The 23,496-nt window shown below is 41.2% G+C and overlaps 1 protein-coding gene across 1 annotated transcript; it reads right to left on the reverse strand.

The window, feature by feature from the left end:
* Positions 1-330: 330 nt before the first annotated feature.
* LOC122179244 (cytochrome P450 7A1) lies at positions 331-7,754 on the reverse strand. The gene is made up of 6 exons (XM_042870005.1): positions 7,573-7,754; positions 5,820-6,060; positions 4,495-5,105; positions 2,757-2,887; positions 1,932-2,107; positions 331-1,298 (listed from the first exon to the last, which is right to left on the reverse strand). The coding sequence occupies exons 1-6, from the start codon at positions 7,653-7,655 to the stop codon at positions 999-1,001; spliced, it is 1,542 nt and encodes a 513-aa protein (XP_042725939.1). The 5' UTR covers positions 7,656-7,754; the 3' UTR covers positions 331-998.
* Positions 7,755-23,496: the final 15,742 nt, after the last annotated feature.

Consider the following 23,496-nt stretch of genomic DNA (forward strand, 5'->3'; position numbering starts at 1 on the left):
TATTTGGACAATGCTCTCAGGCATAGGATTTAAATTTTGAGTGGTCCTGTGTGGAGCCAGCAGTTGGACTCAATGATCCTGGGCAATGTAGCACCTGATCTAGTGTTTGGCTACTCTGTCCATGGCAGGGGGGTTGGAACTTTAACGTTCCCTCCAACTCAAACCATTCTATGATTTTATGATGGTTATGGATCCCTTCCAACTTGAGATATTGTATGATTCTATTGTTTTAGCTGGCTAGTGTAAAGGTGGCTCAGTTGGCATGAGATAAGCATGTAAACCTTTGAGAACATTAATATACTAAAACCAATAATCTAGAGAGGCACTTGGTACATATAATATCATTTATTTTAATACATTTACAACTTTCTGAAAAGAAATATATTACAGTGAATATAATACAGGTTTTGTAATTTCACTAGAACGTGAAAAATTTTGTAGCTTTTATTCAACTCTTTTTCTAGTTCTTCATAAAAACATAAAGGTACTTTACCAGGAAACTCTTTCCTTCCACTGCTTTTACACAATAAAAATTTTACTTCACCCCTGAGGAGAACCTTCCATCCCCAACGTTTCAGTTATAAAAAAGAATAAGTTTTAACTTCTTGTTGAATTTATACAATTTTGAACAATCTGGTAAACTTCTAATTATGTTAGAAAAATGGGATACTGAAAAAGTATTTTCTGGCCAAAAGAAACCCCCCAAAACTACTGTATAAATATAGTTCAGAACCACTAGTTGCATTTTAGAATGGTTGGTAAAAGGGGAAACTTGGAAACTTTTGTATCAACATCATGCATTTAACCCATTGTCTGCTGCTACCATATGTCACACATCACATATTTTCCTTTAGGCTGATGAAGTAGCATCTTCCTTTAGATTTTTCCACTGATATTTGTAATGTTTCATTTGTAAATATATATAATATATATATGAAGTGTAGGTTAGATAGTGTATTTATACTGTACATAGTTGATAGACTTAGTAATATCGATATTCATAGACATTTTAGTCTGTACCTGAAGTCAATGTCATTGGATGGTTGCAAAATACCCAGTCCTGCACGGGACTGATCTAAAGAAGGACACGGCACGTTACTGTCAACAAGATTTATCTCAAAATAGGAAAATACTAAAACCAAAAATTGTTTAATTTCATGGACAGCAAATAACCTGCCAGGGCATTTTGCTATTCCTGCTCCAAATGGCATATAATAATACTTCAACTTGCGACCGTTGCGGTAGAAGTCAGTCTTCTCTTCTTTGTTCTCATTGAGATAGCGATCATATTTGAATGTCTGTAACAAAACCCACAGAGGAGTTACTTGATATCCAAATACCTCCAAGGGCTGGGTAATGCTATTAAAGACACAAAATGCGGGCTGGAAGGGAATTGCCTCTGGCAGTGTTGTGCAAGACAGTTTTTCTGCTTTTTGGAATGTGTGGCCCCTGAGAAATTCTGGCCTGTGGGACAGTATAATCTCAGGACTTTTGCTAGAGTTAAGCTAGTGAATCTTTTTGGTATCTTTTCTTTTCTGACCCATTAAAATAAGCATTACAACTTGCATCATAGTTGACGCATCAGAATTTGAGCACTGATCATTCCATATCTTTGGGAAAATACTACCCTTGTCCTCCCTCGATCTCCCCACAGTGATAACCTTTCCGTATTGAGGAAAGCAAAAAGTTGAAGGCTGTCTTGGGTTTCCAGCCCAGTTTTTGGTTATAGCAAATCATGTTATTCAGATAGACAGTGCTTGCACTGGCTTTACTTTTTCTCTTGCCCATCTTTAAGTATCTGTGTATTAAGAACAGACTGTCTGGAGTGTAACAGTGAATCAGCTGTGGGGCACTCCTGATAAATGATCTGTTGAATGGCATGTTAGCTTCTGCCCGAGCTCAGAATGTAATGCACTATGATAAATACTTACCAAGGGATCAGCATAGATTTCTGGATCAAAATGCAACAGTTGAGGATAAAGAGCTACAATATCATCCTTGCGAATGTTGTAAAAACCGTTCTCTAAATGCAAAGTGAAATCCTCCTTAGCAACTCGGAAAGTCATGGATGCACTCGATAGCCTCATTGCCTCCTTGATGATGCTATCTATAGGCAGAGGAAAAGAAATGGTTACCATAGAAACAGTATGTATATGTCCATGAGGGAGCTTATGTCTTTTGAGCTATTCAAATCCACCATCAGACCCTATTATGAGAAATAATTTAACAGAACTTTACAAATGCCTAAGAAAGTATCTTCATTTTTTGTTGGCATTATTATCCTTTTTGCAGATTAGACTAAGAACATAATCTTCTTTCCCATAGAAAAATATTTAGAGCTGATGCAACATAATATTTGAAAGTAAAACAGGCTTTTATATTGAGGTAAAGGCAAAACTGAGAAAATAACCTTCTGTAATGGGATATAAAATTTGACAACACCTTTTTTATTTGATCTTACGTAAACAAAGTATTGTTCTGAATTACCCATGGGTGTCCAATGCTATGTAGTTGTGCAGCAGTATTCGGATATCCCCTTACCCAGGAAAAAGTGCTATTCATGTGAATTAATATTCCCAGGACCAGTTCTGATTCTGGTAAGAATGATAGTTAGCCACTGATAAGGAACAAATAGATGTTTGTTCTGGTTTCGACTGGTTGATAGTAATCCCATAGCAAGTATTATTTTGGGAACTAATAGAAGATATTGAAAATTGTGGGGCAGTTTCTGGTACTCCTGAATAAAATAGTTATACCCAGCACTGGCATATTATCCAGCTGTTTTCGGTTCAATGAAATATAGTTGCCATCTAAGCTGATCTTCTCTCCAGCACTTTCTAAAACACTTTGCACTTCTTCGGTAGCAGCTCTCATTGCTTCTGGATTCCTAAAATCAAAAAAAGAAGTGTAAAGTAGTCTTAGGAGTGGGATAAAAACAGGTTTTGCCATTCGTTTTCATCCTGACTAAAATTTGGTTTGTAAGCTGAAAAAATGTCTAACATGGCAGTGTTGCAGCAAGATCTACTTATGCCCTCACACTGTTTGATGTCTTGGCAAAGACGCAATAGCTGCAAAAAAAGGAAAAGAACACTATTTGATTCTGTCTCCAGTGACAATGGGACAGAACTAATGAGCGTAACGCAGGCAATAAACAGTGATGTCAGCAATACCAGGAATAAGAAATCAGAAACAATCAGTCATAGATTAGGAAGGAGCCTTACAGCAGCTGCAAGATTTAAAAAAGGGATCATATATAGATCAGTTTTATAACATCACTTTCCTAGATGATGTCCTATTCTATGGCAATATATTATGTCTAACTGAAAATTCTTAATACTAAAAGACATAGTATCCTCTACTGTCTAGATTTTCTTATAGAATATCTATAAGCCATGGTGAAATATGTATAGATAATAATACAGAATGCGACAGTTTCATTGTTATGAATGCATATTTGGGGCATTAAATGACTTCAAGGCCAGGAGCTTTAAGCCAGTGCATTGAATGAAACGTACCAAAAATCTTCAATTATTAGCATCAGTGGGTAGATATGAAAGTGCAAGACAGAAATTTAGATGAATACCCAAGAGGTAGTCATGTAGGGCTAAATTATGCAAGTTTAGATTCACTCCAAAATGGACATTTAATTGTTTTATCTGAACTGTGCACTCCTCTCACGAGTTACAAGCTCAGCAGATGCCATTTACACTGCAGCTATCTAAACTTAGGAAAATATTATATTGGAAAATCTAGTCTGGAAGTTTAGGAAAGGAGTAAGAATCCTGAACCACTTGGGGTTTGAATGCCTATCCTTCTCTCAAGGAATTCAGACATATCTCAGGTGAATCTCAAATGTTTGGCCTAAAACATCATGCGTTATTTGTACAATATTTTGGTGATCACTCCTCATGCTGCCACAAAGGCTTTATCCTCAAATAGAAAAGCACTGCTGCAGTGAGGGTGAAGAAAGCAGCAGGGAAGTGCCACTTCAGTATTGTTGCATAACTGCTGTAACCTCAGTACGATCTATCAACATATAAACTATTTTCTATTAAATATGTATTACAACAACAATGAAGTTAAAGCTCGTTTTGCCTGCTTTAGAGAGATGATCTAAAAAGATCTGATTATACTGGGAGAGCCTTCAATACAATTAGTATTCTGACTGCAACCAGCACTTTTAATGTCGTATCATATAGGCTTACTCCAAAACGTTTTTTACAAAGCGTGTTACATTCTACTTTCTACTGCTAGGATTCAAAGTATTGCCCCAGAGTAGTATTTTTTGAAAAGCATCTATGGAATTGCCACCAGTCGTACCACCACTGCTTGATCTGAGACAAGTGAGGGGGTTTTCTGCAGAAGTCCAGAACAGCTTGTCACTTGTGTTATTGTTGGCTGAAGCAGCGGAATTTGTCCATAGTAGTGAACTGGCTTCTGAAAGACAATAAACATTATTCTTCTCATTGGGAAGCAAGAAACGTTGGGACTTACTTGAGAAGGTAAAATAAGCTCCAAAAAGTGGCAGGAATGGTGTTAGCTTGCGAGGCCCAGAGCACTGCCACGTGGGTCTTTGCTTTTTCCATGTCATCAAAGGTTGACAGAGTGTCATTCAGGAACATGCGGAGCATGACGAGCTCGGAGAGGTTGTCCCTTTTCAGGAGGTTCTTGTGGAGCAGAGCCTCTCCCAGCTTCTCGCGGGCACTGTGGGCACTCTTGAATAGATGGATAGGCAGCCCTGCCACAAGGGCTGGGAAGATCCTATCAAATTCCTTGAAGTTTTCAAGGGCATTTAGGATATGAGCTCTCTCCGTTTCCCGCTTTGATAGATTTTTGTCATGATTTGGATTAAATTCTTTACCAAAAAGTGTTAAAAAGCCAGATTCAAACATCACCTGACAACAGAACGTATAAAGTCCTTCTGTAACCCAGGTGTTAGGCTGAAATTTAGATGCTCTTGACTGCAGCATGACGTATTGTAGATTTTCCATCATTGCTTCGATGAGGGCATCTAAGGCATTACCTTGAAGTGTTCTAATGAAGGTATGATGAAAATTTTCAGTGGTGTTTCCTTCTGCTGGGTCAATGCTACCATGCCCAAAAGCCTGTTACAAAATAAATAATTTGCATGATAAATAAGACCTGCAATGACTTTGATGACAAAGCCTAATAGAAATTAAAGCCGAAGTATAAATTCACAGCTTACTAGATGAAAGTATGATAAGGACTGCAGAAATTAAAGCCAAAACACGTCATAGCTAACCATTGGGAAGCATCAGATGGACTATGAATACTAGAAGCAGTACTTTCTAAGCAAACCAAAGCAGCTAAGTAGGCAAATGAAAATAAGAGTGAACAGATGCTCACAGATAAATGGATGTGGTTACATAAAACATCAGTCAGCTCCCACTGACATCAAAAGGAGCCTGTTTGCTTGTTTCAGTAAGAGTTTGATAGACCTTCTATTGTGTTGCATCTCATGTTGAGACAGTAGGACCTAATCTTCCATAGTGGTAAGAATCTCCTGAAGAAAGCTTAAGCTTCAGCAAACTATATATAATTTGCAGAAGGTTCTAACTGTGTTTCTCCTATAGCAATTTGGGATACTGCCTTGCTAAATGTATTTCTTGGATAATCCAAATCACTTTCTTTCCATTAAGGAAAAAGAGAAAGAAAAAAAAGCCCTCAAGATTTTATACCAATAAAAGTGCAGAAAAGTGAAAATTATATTTCAAATTAATAGCTATGCTACAGGGATTAACTAAGCACTGTCTGTCCTGCCAGCACGTTAGATATTAAAACCATTTTTAAAGTGGTACCTTGGCAGAAGTAGCAAAATGGAACTTTTTCCAGTCCAAGTGTTTTCCCTGGCGCATCAGTGAATGATATGAAAAAGGGTCAGTGAGGAAATGAATATATTTCCCTGCTACTTGGCAAGTGAAAATGTGGCCATGCTTCTTCTGTTTTTCCCTGAGGAATTCGAGGGGGTTGGCACCAAACTGCAAGGCACAGCCCAGGTATGGAAGGAACCCATTTTCAAGTGGTGGCTCTCCTTGGCGCCTACAAAACAAAAAGCTGAGTTGAGAAGTATGTATCAAGATCACTTATCCAAAGCTACCAAGTAAAATGGCAATGGGGGAGTTTTGATACTTAATTTCTGTTGCTGTTGACAAGTAATTTCTTCCCCTTTTGAAGAATAAGTCAATTGTGAAGTGTATGTTAGTCAAAAAAGAATAACAGTCTGCATTACAATAAGCATGACAGAACACAGTTTCACTATCTCACTTTCCCCTAGATTAAATTTGGTTGTTTTGCTTGTTTAAATGTGGCATTGTTGCCTCTAGCTAACATGCACAGATCCATAATTGTCTCATAAATGCTTTTCATTAATATTGTGTGAAACGTAATGATATCCACAAATCAATTTGAACTCCAAGGGGAATTGCCTTTTGAGTGTAGAAAGGTTGTTATTACTGGCATATCCCACTTGGACCCAATCCCACTGAAAACAGTGGGAAATTTGCCATGATCTTCACTAAGCCTAACATTTCGTCTTTCAGGCAAATTGTCATTAAGCCCATGCCTTATGTTAAGCATATGCTTAAAATGAAGTACATGTTTAAATGATGCTTTTTATTCTGACAGTCAAAAAAGTGCTTTCCTGCAGAAAGTCACCATGGCTGTTAAAATAACTTTCAGATAACTCTTTTCCTCTGGTATGTTCTTGATGGTTATGATTTTATGAGGTTAATTATTTTTACTTTTTTTGTTGAACTTTTAATAGGAAAACAAGAAAATGATTGCTGAAAAATACAAAATTATAACAGAATCATAGAGTCCTTAGTTGAAAGGGACCTTTAAAGGTCATCTAGTCCAACTCCCCTGCATTGAGCAGGGAAACCTACAGCTACATCAGGATGCTCACAGCCCCATCCAGCCTGACCTTGAAAGTCTCCAAGGATGGGGTACCCACCACATCTCTGGGCCACCTGTGCCAGTACCTCAGCACCCTCACTGTAAAGTACTTTTTCTTTATATCCAACCTAAATCTCTCCTCTTTAAGTTTGAAGCCATTTCCCCTTGTTCAATCACCACAGTCTGGGCTAAAGAGTCTGCACCCTTCTTTCTTGTAGCTCCCCATTATATACTGATAAGCAAATAACTTGCTCACATAGGACAGATTGATAATAGGAAATATTTCTAAGTAGGTATTAAACTAAGTAGATAGAAGCAGGTATTAGCTAATTAGCTATGATTAGAATACACTAAGCCCAGTGCTTTAGCAAAACAGAACACACATTAATATTTTAATTAGCTCATTTTTGCATAGATTTCTATCGACATCTATCTCAAAGAACTAACCATTATCAAAAGTCTGTACAAATTCTATCGTAACATAAGTCTCTCAGAAGATATAACTACAGTGTTTCCCATGTTATCCTGCATTTATCCAGCCACATTTATCCATCTGATAATCTTCAGATTACACTCATTTTAGTCACATGCACAGTATGTTTGAAAGAAGCAAAGAACAGTTATATACTAAGATGTATTTACAAATGGATTCCTTACCTCCTCCTCCGCCTCCCAAAAAGAAACCAAAAACTGCAACAGACTATTATCACTGTTCCCCAGATCCATGGTGTTATGAACATTTCTGGTAGTGCCCCAAAACTTCCAAGTGGAAAACCTGCTAACTAACACTATGGCAGAAAAGGTGACTGAGAATGATGTGGAGTGACCGGTCACATTTTATATACGGTAGATGCACCGCTGCATTTAATGGCACTCAGTCAACCCAGCAAGCTATTGATTAACCATTTCTGGACGAAGCCCGTTTTGTCTCTGCTCTGACATCTTTCTGCAGAGTTCTTCACTGGACTGATGTGGACAGTTGCAGACATGGCCTTGAGCTGATATCAGGTATCAGAAGTGGTTCCAAAGTAATCAAACAGCTGTAATAGTTGATAATTTGAAGGCCTCTCAGGTGTGTTCTCATCTATCCTGCAGATTTACCAATTACAGTCTATAGTTCAAGTTTAGCAATAAATTAAATGGCTGCTGACAGATGTTCAGCGGAGTCAGGCTGGGTAAATGGTGGGTGCAGTTCATGTTGTCCCTTGGCTGCCAGCCTGCCCATTCTCTCCTTTTTCTTTTGTGTGGATTTACCTGGCTGCAGTGCGCTGCTGCGAGACAGAGTGGGAGAGATTTGGCTGTGGGTAAAAGGATGGACTTATTCCTCTAAGCGTATTTCTCTACTAGAAAGAATGAAATACGTCTTATGTAACGCAGAGCAAGGGAAAAGAAAACAGATTTAGATCATTACACTGCTTTTTTTTTTTTTCTTCTTTTTTTTTTCCTTTTCCCCTCAGTGTCTTTGGATCTCCAAATTGCCTTTTACCTTTCCATTTAATTCTTCTGCCTTCTGCCTTTGCCTCAAGCTGTACAGCATCATTTCAGCCAATTTAACAGCTTTGGAATATGACCTCTGATCCTGTGTTAGGGAAACTTTGAGGAACATATTGAATTTTCAGCGCCCAGATCAACCAAGACTCTTTTTTCTTTTTTTAATTTCCTTTGATTGACTCCTTTCTGTTTAAATATATCCATGTGTAACCACTTTCTCTGATCTGAGTTCTGCCATAGATCAAGAAAGTGGGTACCTCTCCTGTGAGGAAAGGCTGACACTGAGCTGGGCCTGTTCAGCCTGGAGAACAGGAGGTTCATCAATGTCTGTAAATACCTGACGGGGAGGTGCAGAGAGGATGGATCCAGGCTCATTTCAGTGGTGCCCAGTGCCAGGACAAGAGGCAATAGGCACAAATTGGAACACAGGAGTTCCCTCTGAATACCAGACAGCACTTCTGTGATGTGCAAGTGATGGAGCACCAGTATGGAGCACCTCTGCCCAGAGGGTGTGGAGTCTTTTCCTTGGAGATCTTCAGCAGGTGCCTGTGCAGCCTGCTCTGGGCGTCCCTGCTCAAGTGAGGGTTGGGCCAGATAAACCCTGAGGTGCATTCAAACCTCAGTAATTCTGTGACTCTGTGATAGCTTGTCCATACGTTGCTAAGACCTTTCTAATTCTCCACTTGCTGTGGTCTAGCTCCCGTGGGCAGCTAATTACCACACTGCCATTTGTTCTCTCTGCCCAAGTGGGATAGGGGAGAGAATTAGAAAGCGAGAACTCCTGGGTTGAGATAAAGAGCCGCAGTTCCTTCAGAGGTTTTCCTACTCTGTCATGGACTTATCCACAGCCACAGGCAATTTAAAGTGTACCTGACCTATTGCGGACTTATTAATGGGCCTCATCTCTAGAGGTATATCTGCTGCACCATGGATTTATCCACAGCCACGGTTGCTTTGAGGTGTACCTGGCACAGTCTTTTCCACTGGCCACGGTCCTTCTGGACACCTGCTGTGTTGTGGTCTTATCCATGGACACAGACACTTTGTTGTGGTATTCTGGTATGGCTTTATCCCCAGATATTCTATGGGCTTTGCAAGGTGTGTAGCCGCTGCAGCATGAATTTCTCCATGGCCACAGACAATTTAGGTGTTCTTGCTTCAGAGTGGACTTATCTGTGGCCAAAAATGCTTTGGGGCATACATGCTCCCATGTGGGCTCATCTACAGGTAGCAGTCCCTCTGAGTTGAGCTCAGTCTGGAGTCCCAGCCTGTCCAGTGCAACAGCACAGGGACAGCAGTGATGACCCAGCCATCTGCCAGCCCAGGCTTGTGGCCTTGGCTGTTATCAAAATGTTCCCAGGCACAGAAAGCAACATGATAAGAAGTAGAGGACAAGGCAGAAGCCAAATCAGCCACTAGCAACCACTGGTCCATAACATACAGTAAGGCAAGCAAGCTGCATGACAAGTAGAGGAGCTTGCCAATTAGCAGCTAACCTGCTATAGTATCTGTAAATTTGATCTAACACACTTCACACACCAATCAAATCTGTTGCTATCTCAAACCCTTCATGCCCCACATTGGCCACCAAAAAGGACTGCTGTGGTTTAACCCTGGCAGGCAGCTCAGCACCACCTAGCTGCTCACTCATTCTCTCCAGATGAGGATGGGAGGGAGAATTGGAAAGCTCCTTCTGGGCACCAGCCACTTTTGTTCTGATATTTGCTTTTATCAGTTATCACAAATCCTGGAGTTGTTCCACTACTCACATAAAAAGAAATTGCCCAGAAACTTCATCTACTCATGTTGTATACTGCTCTGAATGCTATTTGCAAATTTCTTACACCCCAATTCCATACCTTTCCGTTTTAAAACTCAAAATCCTTTCAATTTCATAACTCCCAGGCTTCAAGCCTTTCCCTCGCTCACTTCTATCATTACGAGCTGAAAAGATTATAAACTGAGATGTACCCTCTGTGTCTGCACAATATGTATGCTGTTCTCCAGCACCTTGGCAACAGAACCTTCCCAAGTGACATTCCATTCAAGAGTTGACTAAATTCTACCTGCAGTATGACTTAATTAGTTAGGGGGGGAAGTGCAGTCAAAAGGATTAGGGCAGAGAGATCTGGGAGAAGATCCTGAAAAACAGATTTGCATGGGAAGAAAGCCATGAATTGTATTGCTATTAGTAGAGCAGCAGCAAGCAGCAGAATCTGTTTCAGCAGGAACACAAGGTATATGTGTACAGAACACAATAGACCATGAATGATGAATCACACTAGCTATGATAATTTCTTGGCTATTTATTCTTCAATATTACCATTAATTAGGACACCCCCAAGAGCAGATCCCCATTGTGACATGTGCTGTGGAAGTATATTTCTCTCATAGAATCATAGAATCATAGAATCATAGAATCATAGAATCACTAAGGTTGGAAAAGACCTAAAAGATCACCCAGTCCAACCGTTCACCTATTCCCAATAGCTCCTACTAAACCATGTCCCTCAACGCAACATCCAGTCTTTCCTTGAAACCTCTCCTGAACCTCTCCTGAAACCATTTCCAATACAGCCAATGCAGAGTGGCTAGGAGAACAATGTGAGAGACACATCTTGTTAACTCAAAAGAAAAGTGACCTAGATGGCAAAGGGAAGGAAAAGAGTCAAGAAGAATTGAGTGGGAAAGAAGACTGCATACAGAGGGGACCTACTACAAAGAGCAAAGAGAGACTGGAGCAAAAAGTCTGCTAGCTCTGGGCTGGAGGTAATCCAGGCATGAAGTAACTGCTGGGGACATTCCAGCTGCCCAAAGGTCAGCACTAGGAGTACTACTGGACGTGCTCCTATTTGGTAGAGAATATGTCTGGCTTCTCCCTGGTGTTTTCCCTCAAGGCTAAGCTGTGGGGAGTAGGAGAGCACTTTTGGTGCTCAAAAAAGAGTAAAAGGATAATCCAAGATGAATGTAGTAATCATTAAGCAGAAATCTCCTCTTGTGCTTTATCTAAAGTCTTCAAGAAAATTAAGGAAAAACTAATGGAAGCTATGCTGCTTTTTAATTGAAATGAACAAATGCCATAACGAGAGTTGTTGGATGACCACTGGAAAAAAAAAGGGCACAGCTATGTTATTTCTATCGTGATGCTATTTTAACCACTTAAGATTAAACTTTTTTCCTTTACAGTGAATGTTCCAACTTTGGCTTGGCTATAGCACCTGGCATTGAGCCATTGAGGAGGCAGATCAGCAGCATATAGCAATGTCTCACTGGTCATGTGGGGTCTAATACCTTTCTGAGGAACACTCTTGGGTTTTATTCCTTTTTCAGCCTCACTCTTTTCTCAGTTTTTGTTGAGGTCCCTACAGCTGTGTGACAAAACAGTAAGGATTTGAATACTTTGCCAGGGTGTGCCATGTCAAGCACAGCACTGAAGGAATTAAGCTGAAAATCTAGTAGATGGAAATACTGCCCTCGTGTCAAACCAAGGTAGGCAGTGAAGCAAATGCTGTTATTTTGGAGGCAATTTTTAAATTTCTAAACTGAAGGGAAAAAAAAATGCTTTACAGCAGTAAAGTTTGCCCTCACTTAATCTGAAAGCCACCTCCTTCCACATCCGCTCAAGATCTGGTCTCCTACTTCACTTACTTTTAAGCACAGGTGTTTCTTATATTTTCCTAGAAAAATTGTTTTTTCCATCAGGTGAAAATAGCTTCTTTTAACAGAGTCACTCTATAAAATTCACGCTTTGCATTATCTGTTTCTGTTATGGGAAATTTCAGTTCTGAGTGTCATCTTTGACTACGCACTGTCATTTCGTCATCCTAAACAGCTATGATCACTTTATTATGTTTGCATCTGATTCTTACTGCATGTCTAGGTCTCAGACTTCTCATTTCCAAACACCACTAAACAAGAGAGTAGGAAGTTTTGTCAGCTTTGTGTCTAACACCCCACAATACTGTTTATCCAGCATCAGATACCTGTGGCTCCTCACACACTGCCTTTTCCCTACATGATCTGGGTAGTCGTACTGCATTGTGATGAGAGTATCACTTACAGATATTACCCTGCTGCCACAACAGGAGTAATTTCTCTAAAACTGCCAACCTTTTTTGATTTGCTCATGTGTAGCAGTATTAAAAGTGCAACCATTTTTAGACAGAGAACAGGACTTGCTTTGCGGCCTATTTTAAATAATTGCATTTTTTCTTTTTCTTCCTGAGGAAAATTAAATGTGCCTCCTCTTTTCCATTTAAGAAACCTGTAGGTTGCAGCACTGTTGATAAATAACTATTATAGCCCTCTTGGGCCAATGACACCAACACAAATAAAGCACCGCTTATGCCTGTTTTGGCTGTACACCTTTTTACGAATAGAGGAAAAACTGAACAGTGCATTTAACAGTAGTTAAAGGAAAATGGAAAACATTTTAACAACTGCCCAGTGTGCGCAGTGGCTACCAGGAGCACCCTTGTCTGTCACCTCTGTTCCAGCCTGCAAAGTATTTTTGGTCATGAACTCACTCCATGGATTCAGTGCTGCTCCCATGAAGCAAACAGGCTCAGCTTCACTTCTGGAGAGGAACTGCTGTGATTCCTGAAGCCTGAGAGAACCTCCTGGCTTGCTGCGTACAGCCGCATGGAAACAGCTCGCTATCCACCTAACCAGCTTCATCTCTGTTGCAGCTCTATGGTTTAAATTAGTCACGACCCGCACACGGTACTTAAATAGACAATAATCAACAGGCCAAGCTAAGGTTAATAGTTTTTTTTTTTTTCCCAGGGTTGCTGATGGCTCCATAACTCAGGGGTACTGGAGCACAGAAGGGTGTGACTGAGTTACAGAAGGCTGCTGAGTGCAATTGCCTGTAAATAGCAATGCTGTACACAGTGAACTAAAGCCTCTTTATTCAGTGGAAGTCAATAAGAGGTACACCCTGTTAAAAAAACAATTGACTTTTTTTCCCTTGAGTGTGTTGTGAGATCTGGGTTAGTAGTTTTCACCAGCAGATAGAAAATAAAGAAACTGCATAAAATGCAACACTGCAGCACAGCAGCAGTTGGCAGAGCAATGTGGGCTGACACAGTGCAGCCTCGAGGTGCCATCACAGCTAGGAAATGCTACTGAAACGTACAAAAAGAATTTCAGAAAACTGCAGCAATATGAAAGGAAAGCATACACAAGAAATGTAGAAATCCCTGAGTACAGCTGCCTGTAGCGCTAGGAAATTGCTAATAAATAATTAAATATCACCACCTACTGGTAAACCTCCTCGATTGGCACTTGTGTGCTGTGTTCCAGGGCAGGCACTGAGCTTTGCCAGTCGGTGTTTCCTGTTTCTATAAAACAAAACTGGCATTCATCTTATGTACCTATGTATTTGTCTTTGTGTTTAAATATAATTATAGATTGTTTAAGAGCTATTTTTGGGGAAGAGAGATATAGGTTGGCTCATGCCCGGATGTTCTGTAGGCAGTACTGCCTGCATTGATGTGATGAGTAACATCGCTGAAGATCCCCAGAGCCAAAGTGTAAACCTGACTTACACAGGGTAACTGGGAATTTTGCTGTTGACTTCAACAGAATTAATGCTTTGCTGTTCTCCAGCCAGTAGTAGCAGCTCTTTTTAGAGAGGACTGCCAGCTACCATCGCATAGCTCCTACAATGAGAGGAGAGTCTAGAAACTGAAGATCCAGCATCAGTGTTGACATGACACGACTATCATATGCCTAGAAACTAATTTAAATCATCAGCCCCTCTTCCACGCACCACTGGCTCACACTTTGGAAAGCATCAGTGATGTTCCACGCACAGACAGGACAACACTGGCTGACACATCTGCTAACAACAGCTAGCCCTGATCTCCCACCGTGGCACACCATCACCCAGCCTCACCTCACTGCAATTTTCCAGAGACCAATGCTGGTTCCTGGATGTACTCAGGCAAAGAACTGCCCCTGCAGGGAGCCTTAATGGCAGCCAAGCCATTCAGTTTTAAGCCTCATCTGCATTGCACTCCAGACTTTATGTTCTTCCCCTTAAGGAAAACTTGGTATTAGGAAATGGAATTATGACCCTTCTCAGTCCCATCTTTCTCCACCATGCTAGAGCTCTGTTGTAAGAGCATAAACTAGTTGCTGTTATCAGTGGATCGTTCCAGAAATGTAGTATCTTCCTCAAAGAGACTGTAACCCCAGAAATAAATCCAGCAGATCCCAGCCTGGACCTTATGCTGATGGAAATGGTGAAAGTCTTGTAGACCTGAATAAAAATACAGCATCTAAAATAACTGAAATTTTAAACTGGAAGAGGGTAGATTCAGACTAGATATTAGGAAGAAAATTTTTATTGTGAGGGTGGGGAGACACTGAAACAGGCTGCCCGTGGTGTTGTGGATGGCCCCTCCCTGCAAGCATTCAAGGCCAGGTTGGATGGGGCTTTGAGCAACCTGGTCTAGAGGGAGGTGTCCCAGCCTATAGCAGGGGGTTGGAACCAGATGATCTTAAAGGTCTCTTCCAACCGAAACACTTCTATGATTCTATGAAAATAATAATAAGTATTCCATGGGAAATAATGCCAAGCAGTTTAGGATTTTAATAATCTAAATAATCTACAGTAATTTCATGATACTAGAATATAACGCTACAATTCTATTTTAATTATGGTTGTTCAAAGGGCAGATTTTGCCTACACTGCAATCTGCCTTCTGCAAAATATGTGAGTCATCTCACTCCAGAGAAGTGCTGTGCTCAGATTTCCTTTACTTCTCTTCCCTGCTGTAGATTGTCTGAAAAGAAGTACAATACTTTTGTAATAGGAACCTTTGTAATGCCTTTGAACCTGTAATTTCTTTCATTATGAAGAACTGTGCACGTACAATGTATTGTATTTGCAATACAATAGATCATAAAGTTGGACAGGTGTGGAAACCAAGCAATTTGCATCCTGTTTAAGGACAATTGCCCCAAACATTGCAATAGCGATACGGATGGATGCTTCCTTTACTCAATAAGTTAATGTGTACATCTCAGAGCATCCTCTGAATGTGCTCACATATCAGATAATGATAGGAATGATTGCTTACACCATATCACTTCATTCCCTCTCTGGAATTTTCTTTGGCAATGTCAAGTAGAAAATTTTGTAACCTTTCCCTCAAAAGATAGATCTTGCTATACCACTATTTTTCCTTTAGTATCAACCATCTCAAACTAGATCTCATTAACAAATATGACCTTTCTTTCATTTCAATGAATTTCAACAATATGCTGCATGCTGACTTGACAGTTTTCCTTAAAATAGTAGAGCTGCTACAGGAAGTACTGAATTTCTGTTTGCTGGTTAAAAAAAAAAAAAGAATATTAAGATTTAAGGTTTTTGTTTGTTTGTTTGTTTGTTTTGTTTTGTTTTTGTCTAGGTATCACAGAGAAGAAACAGAAAAGAAAGAGGACAGATATGAAAGTGGGTAAGTAGGGAAAGGAAACGAATACTGGATGCAAAGTAAGCCACAAGGAGCTTACTACTATTTACTACTGCTTTTTACTACAGGGCTTATTAGTACACAACCAGTGAGCATCTTCCTAGAGCTATCTTTTTTTTCCCAGTTGGTCAGTTTATTTGTATTGTTTGTTGTCAAAACACAAAGCAGAGAGAAAGCAAAGCTCAGATGCAGTTACAAAAAATGATACTAATGCGAAAAAAAAATTATTTGGAGAAAGGTATTTGGGTGACATGCTAGTAGAAAATGACTACAGTGCAACCGTTTTGAAGAACATGACAAGCTATTCTGGACTGGCCCAGCAGATGGAGCAGGGAATGCAACAGCACTTTCATCCTCCTTTTCTTCACTTTTGTTCTCTTTTTTTTCCTTCCTCTTTTATTTATTTATTTTTTTTTTACAAATAAAAAGTAAACAAGTGCACAATTTTCCTCTCTCCCACATATCATTGTGGCTTACTACTTGCTCTTTTGCAACTTGACGTGTGTACTCACCTTCCTGAGTTATCCAGCTCTGAAGTGTAGCTCTTCACGTTCCTTGCTCTATCAAACTCACAACTTGCTTTTACATCCCCATTTAGAAGACATGGAGACTGGGATGTTGAAAGATCCTTAGCCATCCAATATCATGTCAGCAAAAGCAGGCTGAAATAACAGGAGTGGATCTCTAGAGTCAACCAGTGCCGAAGACCTGCTGTCTATCCTTACATATACATACTTTTTCCACCTTCACATCGCTCATTGGCTAAATGTACTGACTGCTCACCAGCAGAACAGGCTAGATGTTGTCCTGTATTACCAAGGTTTACATTCATCTCAAACAGAAAAAAAACCCACAAAAAAATGATGCCCTTTGTGAAATCCAATTCTGCCTCACCCGAGGCAAATTCTGTTTGCACTCCTGATCCAAACAGAAACGCGGAAATAGTTATGCACAAGTTTACACCTGCACACATATATAAGACCCTCCCCCTTTCTATTTACATATGCAAGTATGTATGTATCCCTCCACTGTCAAACAAAAGATAAAAAGCCTTTAATTCTACTCAGTCTGAAACCACAATTAGCCTGGCCAAGCAAAGTCTCCTAACAAGCAGACAGGCTCACCCACCAACAGGAAAATGCCCAAACTATTCACCAACAGATACCCTGGCTGGTTTAGCAGATACCTAAAGTGGAGACTAGGATAGATACACTCCTAAAGTAGTGTAGGATAGTAAAAGAGAAGGATAGTTTTGCTGTTCCCCTATCCCCTCAAAGGCAGATATCTCAATGAAATATATTTGTTTCTAGCTTTAATAGTCTAGAAGGCAGCTGCAGTGCTTGGGCAATGTAGTAGGAGAAGGCAGAGACTGGCTGGCCAGTTTTGTAAAGCAGTGGGCAGGCATGTAAGAAAATAGTGAAAAATAGTTAGTGATGTCCGTGAGAAGTTACTTTGTGAGAAGGATGGCATCTTCAGAACCATTACAGCAATTTTCATCTTCTCTATACAAGTGCTGGTATCTCTCTGGATATGTGTCTGGTCCTACATCACAGGCTTGTGCCACTTTGGCAAACCACACATCAGGTTGCTGAGAGGTTGGCTGCTTGCTTGTTTTGTTCCTGAAGCAATCAGTCTGTGCAGTGGTATCCTCCATTGCTGCAGTAAGGAAGGAAACTAAAGGGTTTCCAATTCTGTAAGAATTGGAAACCATCATGGGACCTGTGGTCAAAGTGAGGACCCTTCCTATGGGCTGTAGCTGCTGATCTGAAGGGAGATAGGCCAGGAGAGAATTTATAGTTGGAAGTCATCTATGAGTTGCCCTTGATGGTGGCTCTCATGGCCATTTCGGCATTGATGAAGTCTTCCATCAGTTTAAGGAATGGGGAAACTGAATGTGGGGTACTCTGTGACTGATCCACATTTTTCTCATCCAAGGAAAAATGCAGATTTCCTTCTCATATTAGAATTGCTTGAATATTATATTTTCCCCACCTCTATGTGCTACTCTCTATTTTACAGTATTTGTTGGAGGACATAATAGAGCAATTCAGCGATGATGTTTATTTGTATATTGCAATAGAAATCTGCCAGTCATAGCTGGAGTCATTTTCTGTGATATATTTCTCATAGTGATCATATTTGTATCTATATGCAAGTTTTCATTTTTTAATTTTGTTTGTCTAAAAGAAGCTTTGGCGGGGAACAATATCTTCACTGTGTAGAAGAAAGGAAAAGGAAGACATTGTTATAACAGACGTGATATGAAAGCATCTTGAAAGTGTGAGGCTGCTCAACCATCCAGATGAGATTAAAAAGAGATTAATATGGAACAACACAAACAAGTTGTCTAAACCACAGCCCACTAGCTTTACATGTGAATCAGCCTGCTGGCCTAAAAAAAATTTAACTGAAACTGAATGCAGATGGCTAATGTGAAAAACTATTGATCTTTGCTAAAATTTAATATGTAATTTGATTTTCATCTACCAGAATTGCTGTAATATTGTATTTTACTCAGCTCTGCCTATATGTTTTTATATATACATTTAACTTATGTAAGCTAAAAACAAAGATCTAACTATTATAGCTGTACTTCACAAATGGAAAGACTTAAACCATAACAGTAAAAGAAATACACAAAATGAACGTGGTACTGCAGGAAGAAAAAAGTGATAGATGATGGATGACAGGTAGATGTTACAGAGAACAGGAGGTTAAAAGAAAACATAAGGTAAAAGCCAGGAACAGTGAAACAGCTGGAAAGTTTACAAGTGGGAACCGATTATTGCTTCTCCCGACAAATCAATAAACATGAGCGCTCCGGGAGCCACATGGCTCTTACAAGACTCCAATCTTGTAAGCTAAGCAGGTTGTGTGCACTCAGACACAGGGTGGCGGACTTCCAAAAAAACCCGTGCTGCAGAAAGCATGTGACTTGGTGAGTCAGTGTGGAGACAGCTCCCAAGAAAAGCGAGGGCACTGTGCTGCTAGCACAGCAATCCCTCCAATGAGACACAGGCACTGTGAGCGTCGGGCCACTAAGGGCAAATCCTGTTTCCTGGGCTGTCTCCTCCAAAACTGTCAGGTTAGCCCAGGGGGAGCAAAGACTTCCAGTTGTGATAGGTGAACCTTGCCAAAGGAGACAGAATCATTGTTGGCATCAGCTCTTCTCTGCCTCCTTTGCTCGCTGGCACTGTTCCCACAACAAAAGAAGAGCACCTGACTGCATCTTGGCCACCCCAGCTTGAAGGCTGGTGTCTGGTCAAATTTATGCTCAGCCTGTTTTAAGACAAAATGCCAGATTCCCATTCAGGCAGCTGTGCTCCTGCTTCCTTGTGCCACCAACACTCCTGCTCTGCGTTAGTAGGCTCAGTGTGCTTCCCACAGTGAAGTTTACCTTGTCACTGCATGGGCATTTTTCAGTTGGTAGCACTCAAACCTATCTAAATTCTGGCTGTGCTTTCATTTTTGGCTGGCTCCAGTGTTTCTCTGTGACCCAGTAAAAGCAGAACACTGAGGTAAGGCCTGCCAGGCTACGTTGTCTGCATACTTTGAGTGCAGATGGACATGTCTGTAGTCCTCCAGTCCGGCATCACTCTTCATCAAAAACACAATTTCACCAGATGTGCCTAACTCAGAGACCAGGGCCTGTGCTAGACAGTCTCTGATGTGAATGTACAACATGTTCAGTTAAAGACACTGAGAAAAAGGAACAAAAGCATTGAATTCCAGAGCAAGCAGTGCTAACAGTTAAACTGCTTTTTACTGTGAAATATATGCCTCTGCTCCTACTGCTTAGAACACTAAAACAAAGAACACAAGAAAGCCAGATGTCAGAGGAGAGCTGTGGGGTTTATTTCAACCCCTTCCACCAAACTCCTGTCTGTGGTGTGGGTGCAGAAAAAGCACAGACCCTCCCACCTGAGGCCTGCATCCACCCCTTCTCAGGGCACCTTGCTGCATCCTCCTGAACTCAGGGTCTCCTTTTAAGAAGCCTGTAGCCTGCATGATCACTGCTTCATTTGCTGCAGGGGCTGAGAGGTGTCTAATGAGCAAGGAGGAAGGATCATGGCCAGAGAGGGATGTCTCCAGGCTCCTGCACTGGGGCGAGTGCTGCTCCTTGCTTTCACATAGGCAATAAACAAGTTCTCCTGCCAGGCTCTTCTCAAGCAGCTGCTGTGTTTTCGTCGCTCTCCAGCCGCCCTGCAGGAAGCCCTGAAGGCTCATTTGGAGAAGTGTTGGGCACAGGCGGCCCAGAGTGAGTACAGGAAGGTATCCATTTAATAAACAATCCTCAGTACATGAAATAAAAGCTTATAGAACTGGAAGCTCATTGTAATGCACTGTGAGCATGCTAGAGTGAAATGCCTTGACTCTCTGCCCATACGTTGGGAGTTAGAACAGAAAATAAATCGGTAATTGTTTGCACAGTACTCAGACACTGGAGTGTTACTTAGAAAAGACTGTGACAACATTAGCATTTCCATCTTTACAGCAGTCTGAATAGCAGGCAGGAAATCAGGCATGAAACTGCAAACTGAGCAGTGGAAAATCATACATTCCCTGAGCCCCATCCGGGTGCGACAATGGTGGGGGACAGCGGGAATAATATGTCATGTCATCCGCTGAAGGTGGCCTGGGAGTCAAAAACAAAGCAGCCTTGGCAGTTCTAATTCCTCCAGCTTCTAATGTTAAGCACGTAAACTCGGTGAGGTTCCTGTGGTGTAATTTATCCTACAGAGAACATAAATTTATGGTGACATTCTTGTTTCTCTACACAAAAATTCTTCGGCAAGAAGTCTAGAGGTGAATTGGTACAGCCCAGTGTGACACAGCAGTTACGTATGTTGGTTTGGGGCTGGTTTGTTCAAGAAGTACAAACAACACGTCAGGATACTCCTTGCTCATTGCACACAGCTTGGAGCAGAGCCAGTTAACACTCTCACAACTATCCCAGGAACAGAACCACTCCGGAGCAATTATTCCTCTTCCAATAATGACAGGGTGCTGCCTGCATAACTTGTACACGCTTTCAGTGATCATCTGTCGTTTTTCATTGTTGAATGGGTGGAGAATTTCCTAGCAAACAAAAGCACAGTTTGTTCCCAGCTTCAAAGGAAAAATATGAATTTTGAGGTAACTATTTCACATTATTTTATTAAGATTTTTGCAGCTGCAGAGACTGATATCAATCAGTAGGTGACTTCCATTATTCTTTAAAAGTTGGCACACGTCTGGGAAAAAGAAAAAAAAAGCCAGCAGAAAAGAAATAGTATATTGACAATGGAACATTATCATGCTATTGTCTTTGAGTGTTCTAATTTCAACAACCATCTGATGACTTCCCCTATTTTTTCCACTACTCTCGAACAATAGATACAGTCTTGGAATCTTTTTTGAACACAGCTCAGGAACTAATCAAGAGCAGTTTGGGCCTTTTACCTCTGACTTCTTTAGGCTCCCCAGTCTCGGTGGCAATCTTGGAAAGGGAGATCTTCTAAAACCTGTTCTTAAGCACGGCCACATCCTCATACTGTTCTTCAAAATCATTAGTGAAGTTAGTGCTTGGAGATGAAGGTGGTGAGATTAATTTTTATTACTGGAGCTACTGCCTGTAGCTTGGATTTTGATAGTGCACAAAAAGCACACTGAACAAACAACAGACTATACAGAGCTGATTGTCTTGGCTAGGGCATCACCATAAAGAATGAATGTTCATCCACTGCAGTCTGACAAATGCTACCAGCTTGATAGTATAAGTCTCAAAATATCATGACAAGGGATGAAGTAATTCAGAAAATAGCAAGTAACAAGCTCCCTTTCTGGAGGTAAGAACAGTGTCTCTGCAAAGAGAAGGGCATTTGATGCCAAAAGAAAAGAAAATATTGCCTTTCTGTTGTCAGACTAATGTCCAGCAGAACTGCACCACTAGGAGAGCAGTGTATGGCATGCCTGCTATCCCCATGCTAGAAAGGCACTACCATGGTCTTGGTGCTCCAGAGTGAGTATGGGGCTTCACTGCAAGGGGCTCACTGTGGGACAAAACAATACATCCCCTTCTGAGGTTTAAGTATTGTAAATCTTTCACTGCACTTCTGTGAAAATTCACTTTTGGCTACGCAGAATATTAAGCAGTACAAAAGCAGTAATCATCTGTCATTATTAAACCAGAACTTCTTCCCTGCTCAGAAGGCACTAGCACAGGATTTTTGAGAATGTATACCCCAAGCCCCAAATTACACTTCATAACTGTTTAGTGATCCACTGTTGCATGACTCAGTAGCCAGTGGTTCAGATGTCCACAAAAGAAGGCGGGAGGCCTGGGTGATAGATTTGGAAAGAGCAGCTGGAGAATGGCTGCTACTCCTGCACTAAGCACTGCTGCAACGGCTGCTACTTTGCTGCACACTCCACTGTGCTCACTGAAGATGCTGACACAACACCAACCAAAATCTATGTCTGAGAGCATTGTCTAAACACTTCTTGAACTCCAGCAGCTTCAGGCTGTGCCCATTACTCTGGGAGCCAGTTCCGTGGTGAAGGTTCTCTGGTTCTCTGGTGAAGGACCTTTTCCTTTACCTCCACCTGACCCTCCCCTGGCACAACTCCATGTGGTTCCCTCAGGTTCTGTCAGTGTCACCAGAAAGCGCAGATGAACGCTGCCCTCTGCTCCCCTCATGAGGAAGATATGAGAACAGGAAAACAAAAATCTCCGTTCAGTGTAATTGTGAGTGTATGGGCAGTTCAAATGATGAAACAGAAGAAAAGGAATCACCCTTCCTTCTCAATCCCATTTCTTCCTTCTCCTCCTCTCCCCTGTTCCACGTGCACCCTCCCTTCCCTTGCTCTAGCTGGTGCTGGTCAAAGCTCGCTGGCCCAGCAGAATAACATTCCTGTATTTTGGTGGATGTGAGTTGTGCTGGAACAGAGTTGAGGTGTCCCACGGAAGAGCCTAAGCACTGCAAGGACTGGCTGAGGAGCAGCCGGCAGCTGCAAGGCAGGAGGAAGGAGCTGGAGGCAGGCGCTGATCTCCTCCTGTGGGACTGGAAGGTTCAATAAAGATTAAACACCTTCATTGAACGCCCAGGTTTCTCGAGATAAGATTTATGGAGCTCAGCACATCTAGTTGCTCGTCTGATAAAGAAGGTTTACAGTCAAACAGCATAGCTAAGAAGGATTTTTCAAGGCTGAACACTGTGGTAGAGAGGTTAATGCTATTATGGATTACGGTAATTAGGTACAAAAGCCTTCCTAACTCACACACAACTTCTCTGCCATGGGTATACTCTATGTCATGGTTTCTCTGAGTGTATTTCTCTAGATGTGCTCCTCTTCCAGGAAGCATTCCTAGGCAAAGTCTTGTGCTGCAGGTGCTGTGACCGCAGCAGGCTCTGTGATGGATGCATGACGAAGAAAAACAGAAACCGAAATTTGAAAAAAACAAAAACAAAAAAAAAACAACCGTTAACTGATACAACGCAGCAAAATGAACTTTGTTAAAGGAAAAGAACCATTAAAAAAGGAAAGTGTTCAGGAGCGAGGCGTGCGTGCTTTGCCGCGGACTGGATCCCCTCAAGGAGGCAGACCAACCGCAGCCCCGCGCTCC

Source organism: Lagopus leucura, unplaced genomic scaffold (assembly GCF_019238085.1).
Source record: "Lagopus leucura isolate 7727_CA_CO unplaced genomic scaffold, USGS_WTPT01 Super-Scaffold_100002, whole genome shotgun sequence".
Classification (NCBI taxonomy): Eukaryota; Metazoa; Chordata; class Aves; order Galliformes; family Phasianidae; genus Lagopus; species Lagopus leucura.

Excerpts from the sequence above, each read along its gene's own strand:
- LOC122179244 (XM_042870005.1), bottom strand. The coding sequence starts at position 7,655 with ATGTTCATAACACCATGGATCTGGGGAACAGTGATAATAGTCTGTTGC. Across the intron at positions 2,108-2,756 it reads GGATAATATGCCAGTGCTGG|ATAGCATCATCAAGGAGGCA; the intron begins GTATAACTATTT and ends CTCTGCCTATAG. Across the intron at positions 1,299-1,931 it reads AAATCTATGCTGATCCCTTG|ACATTCAAATATGATCGCTA; the intron begins GTAAGTATTTAT and ends GTTTTGTTACAG.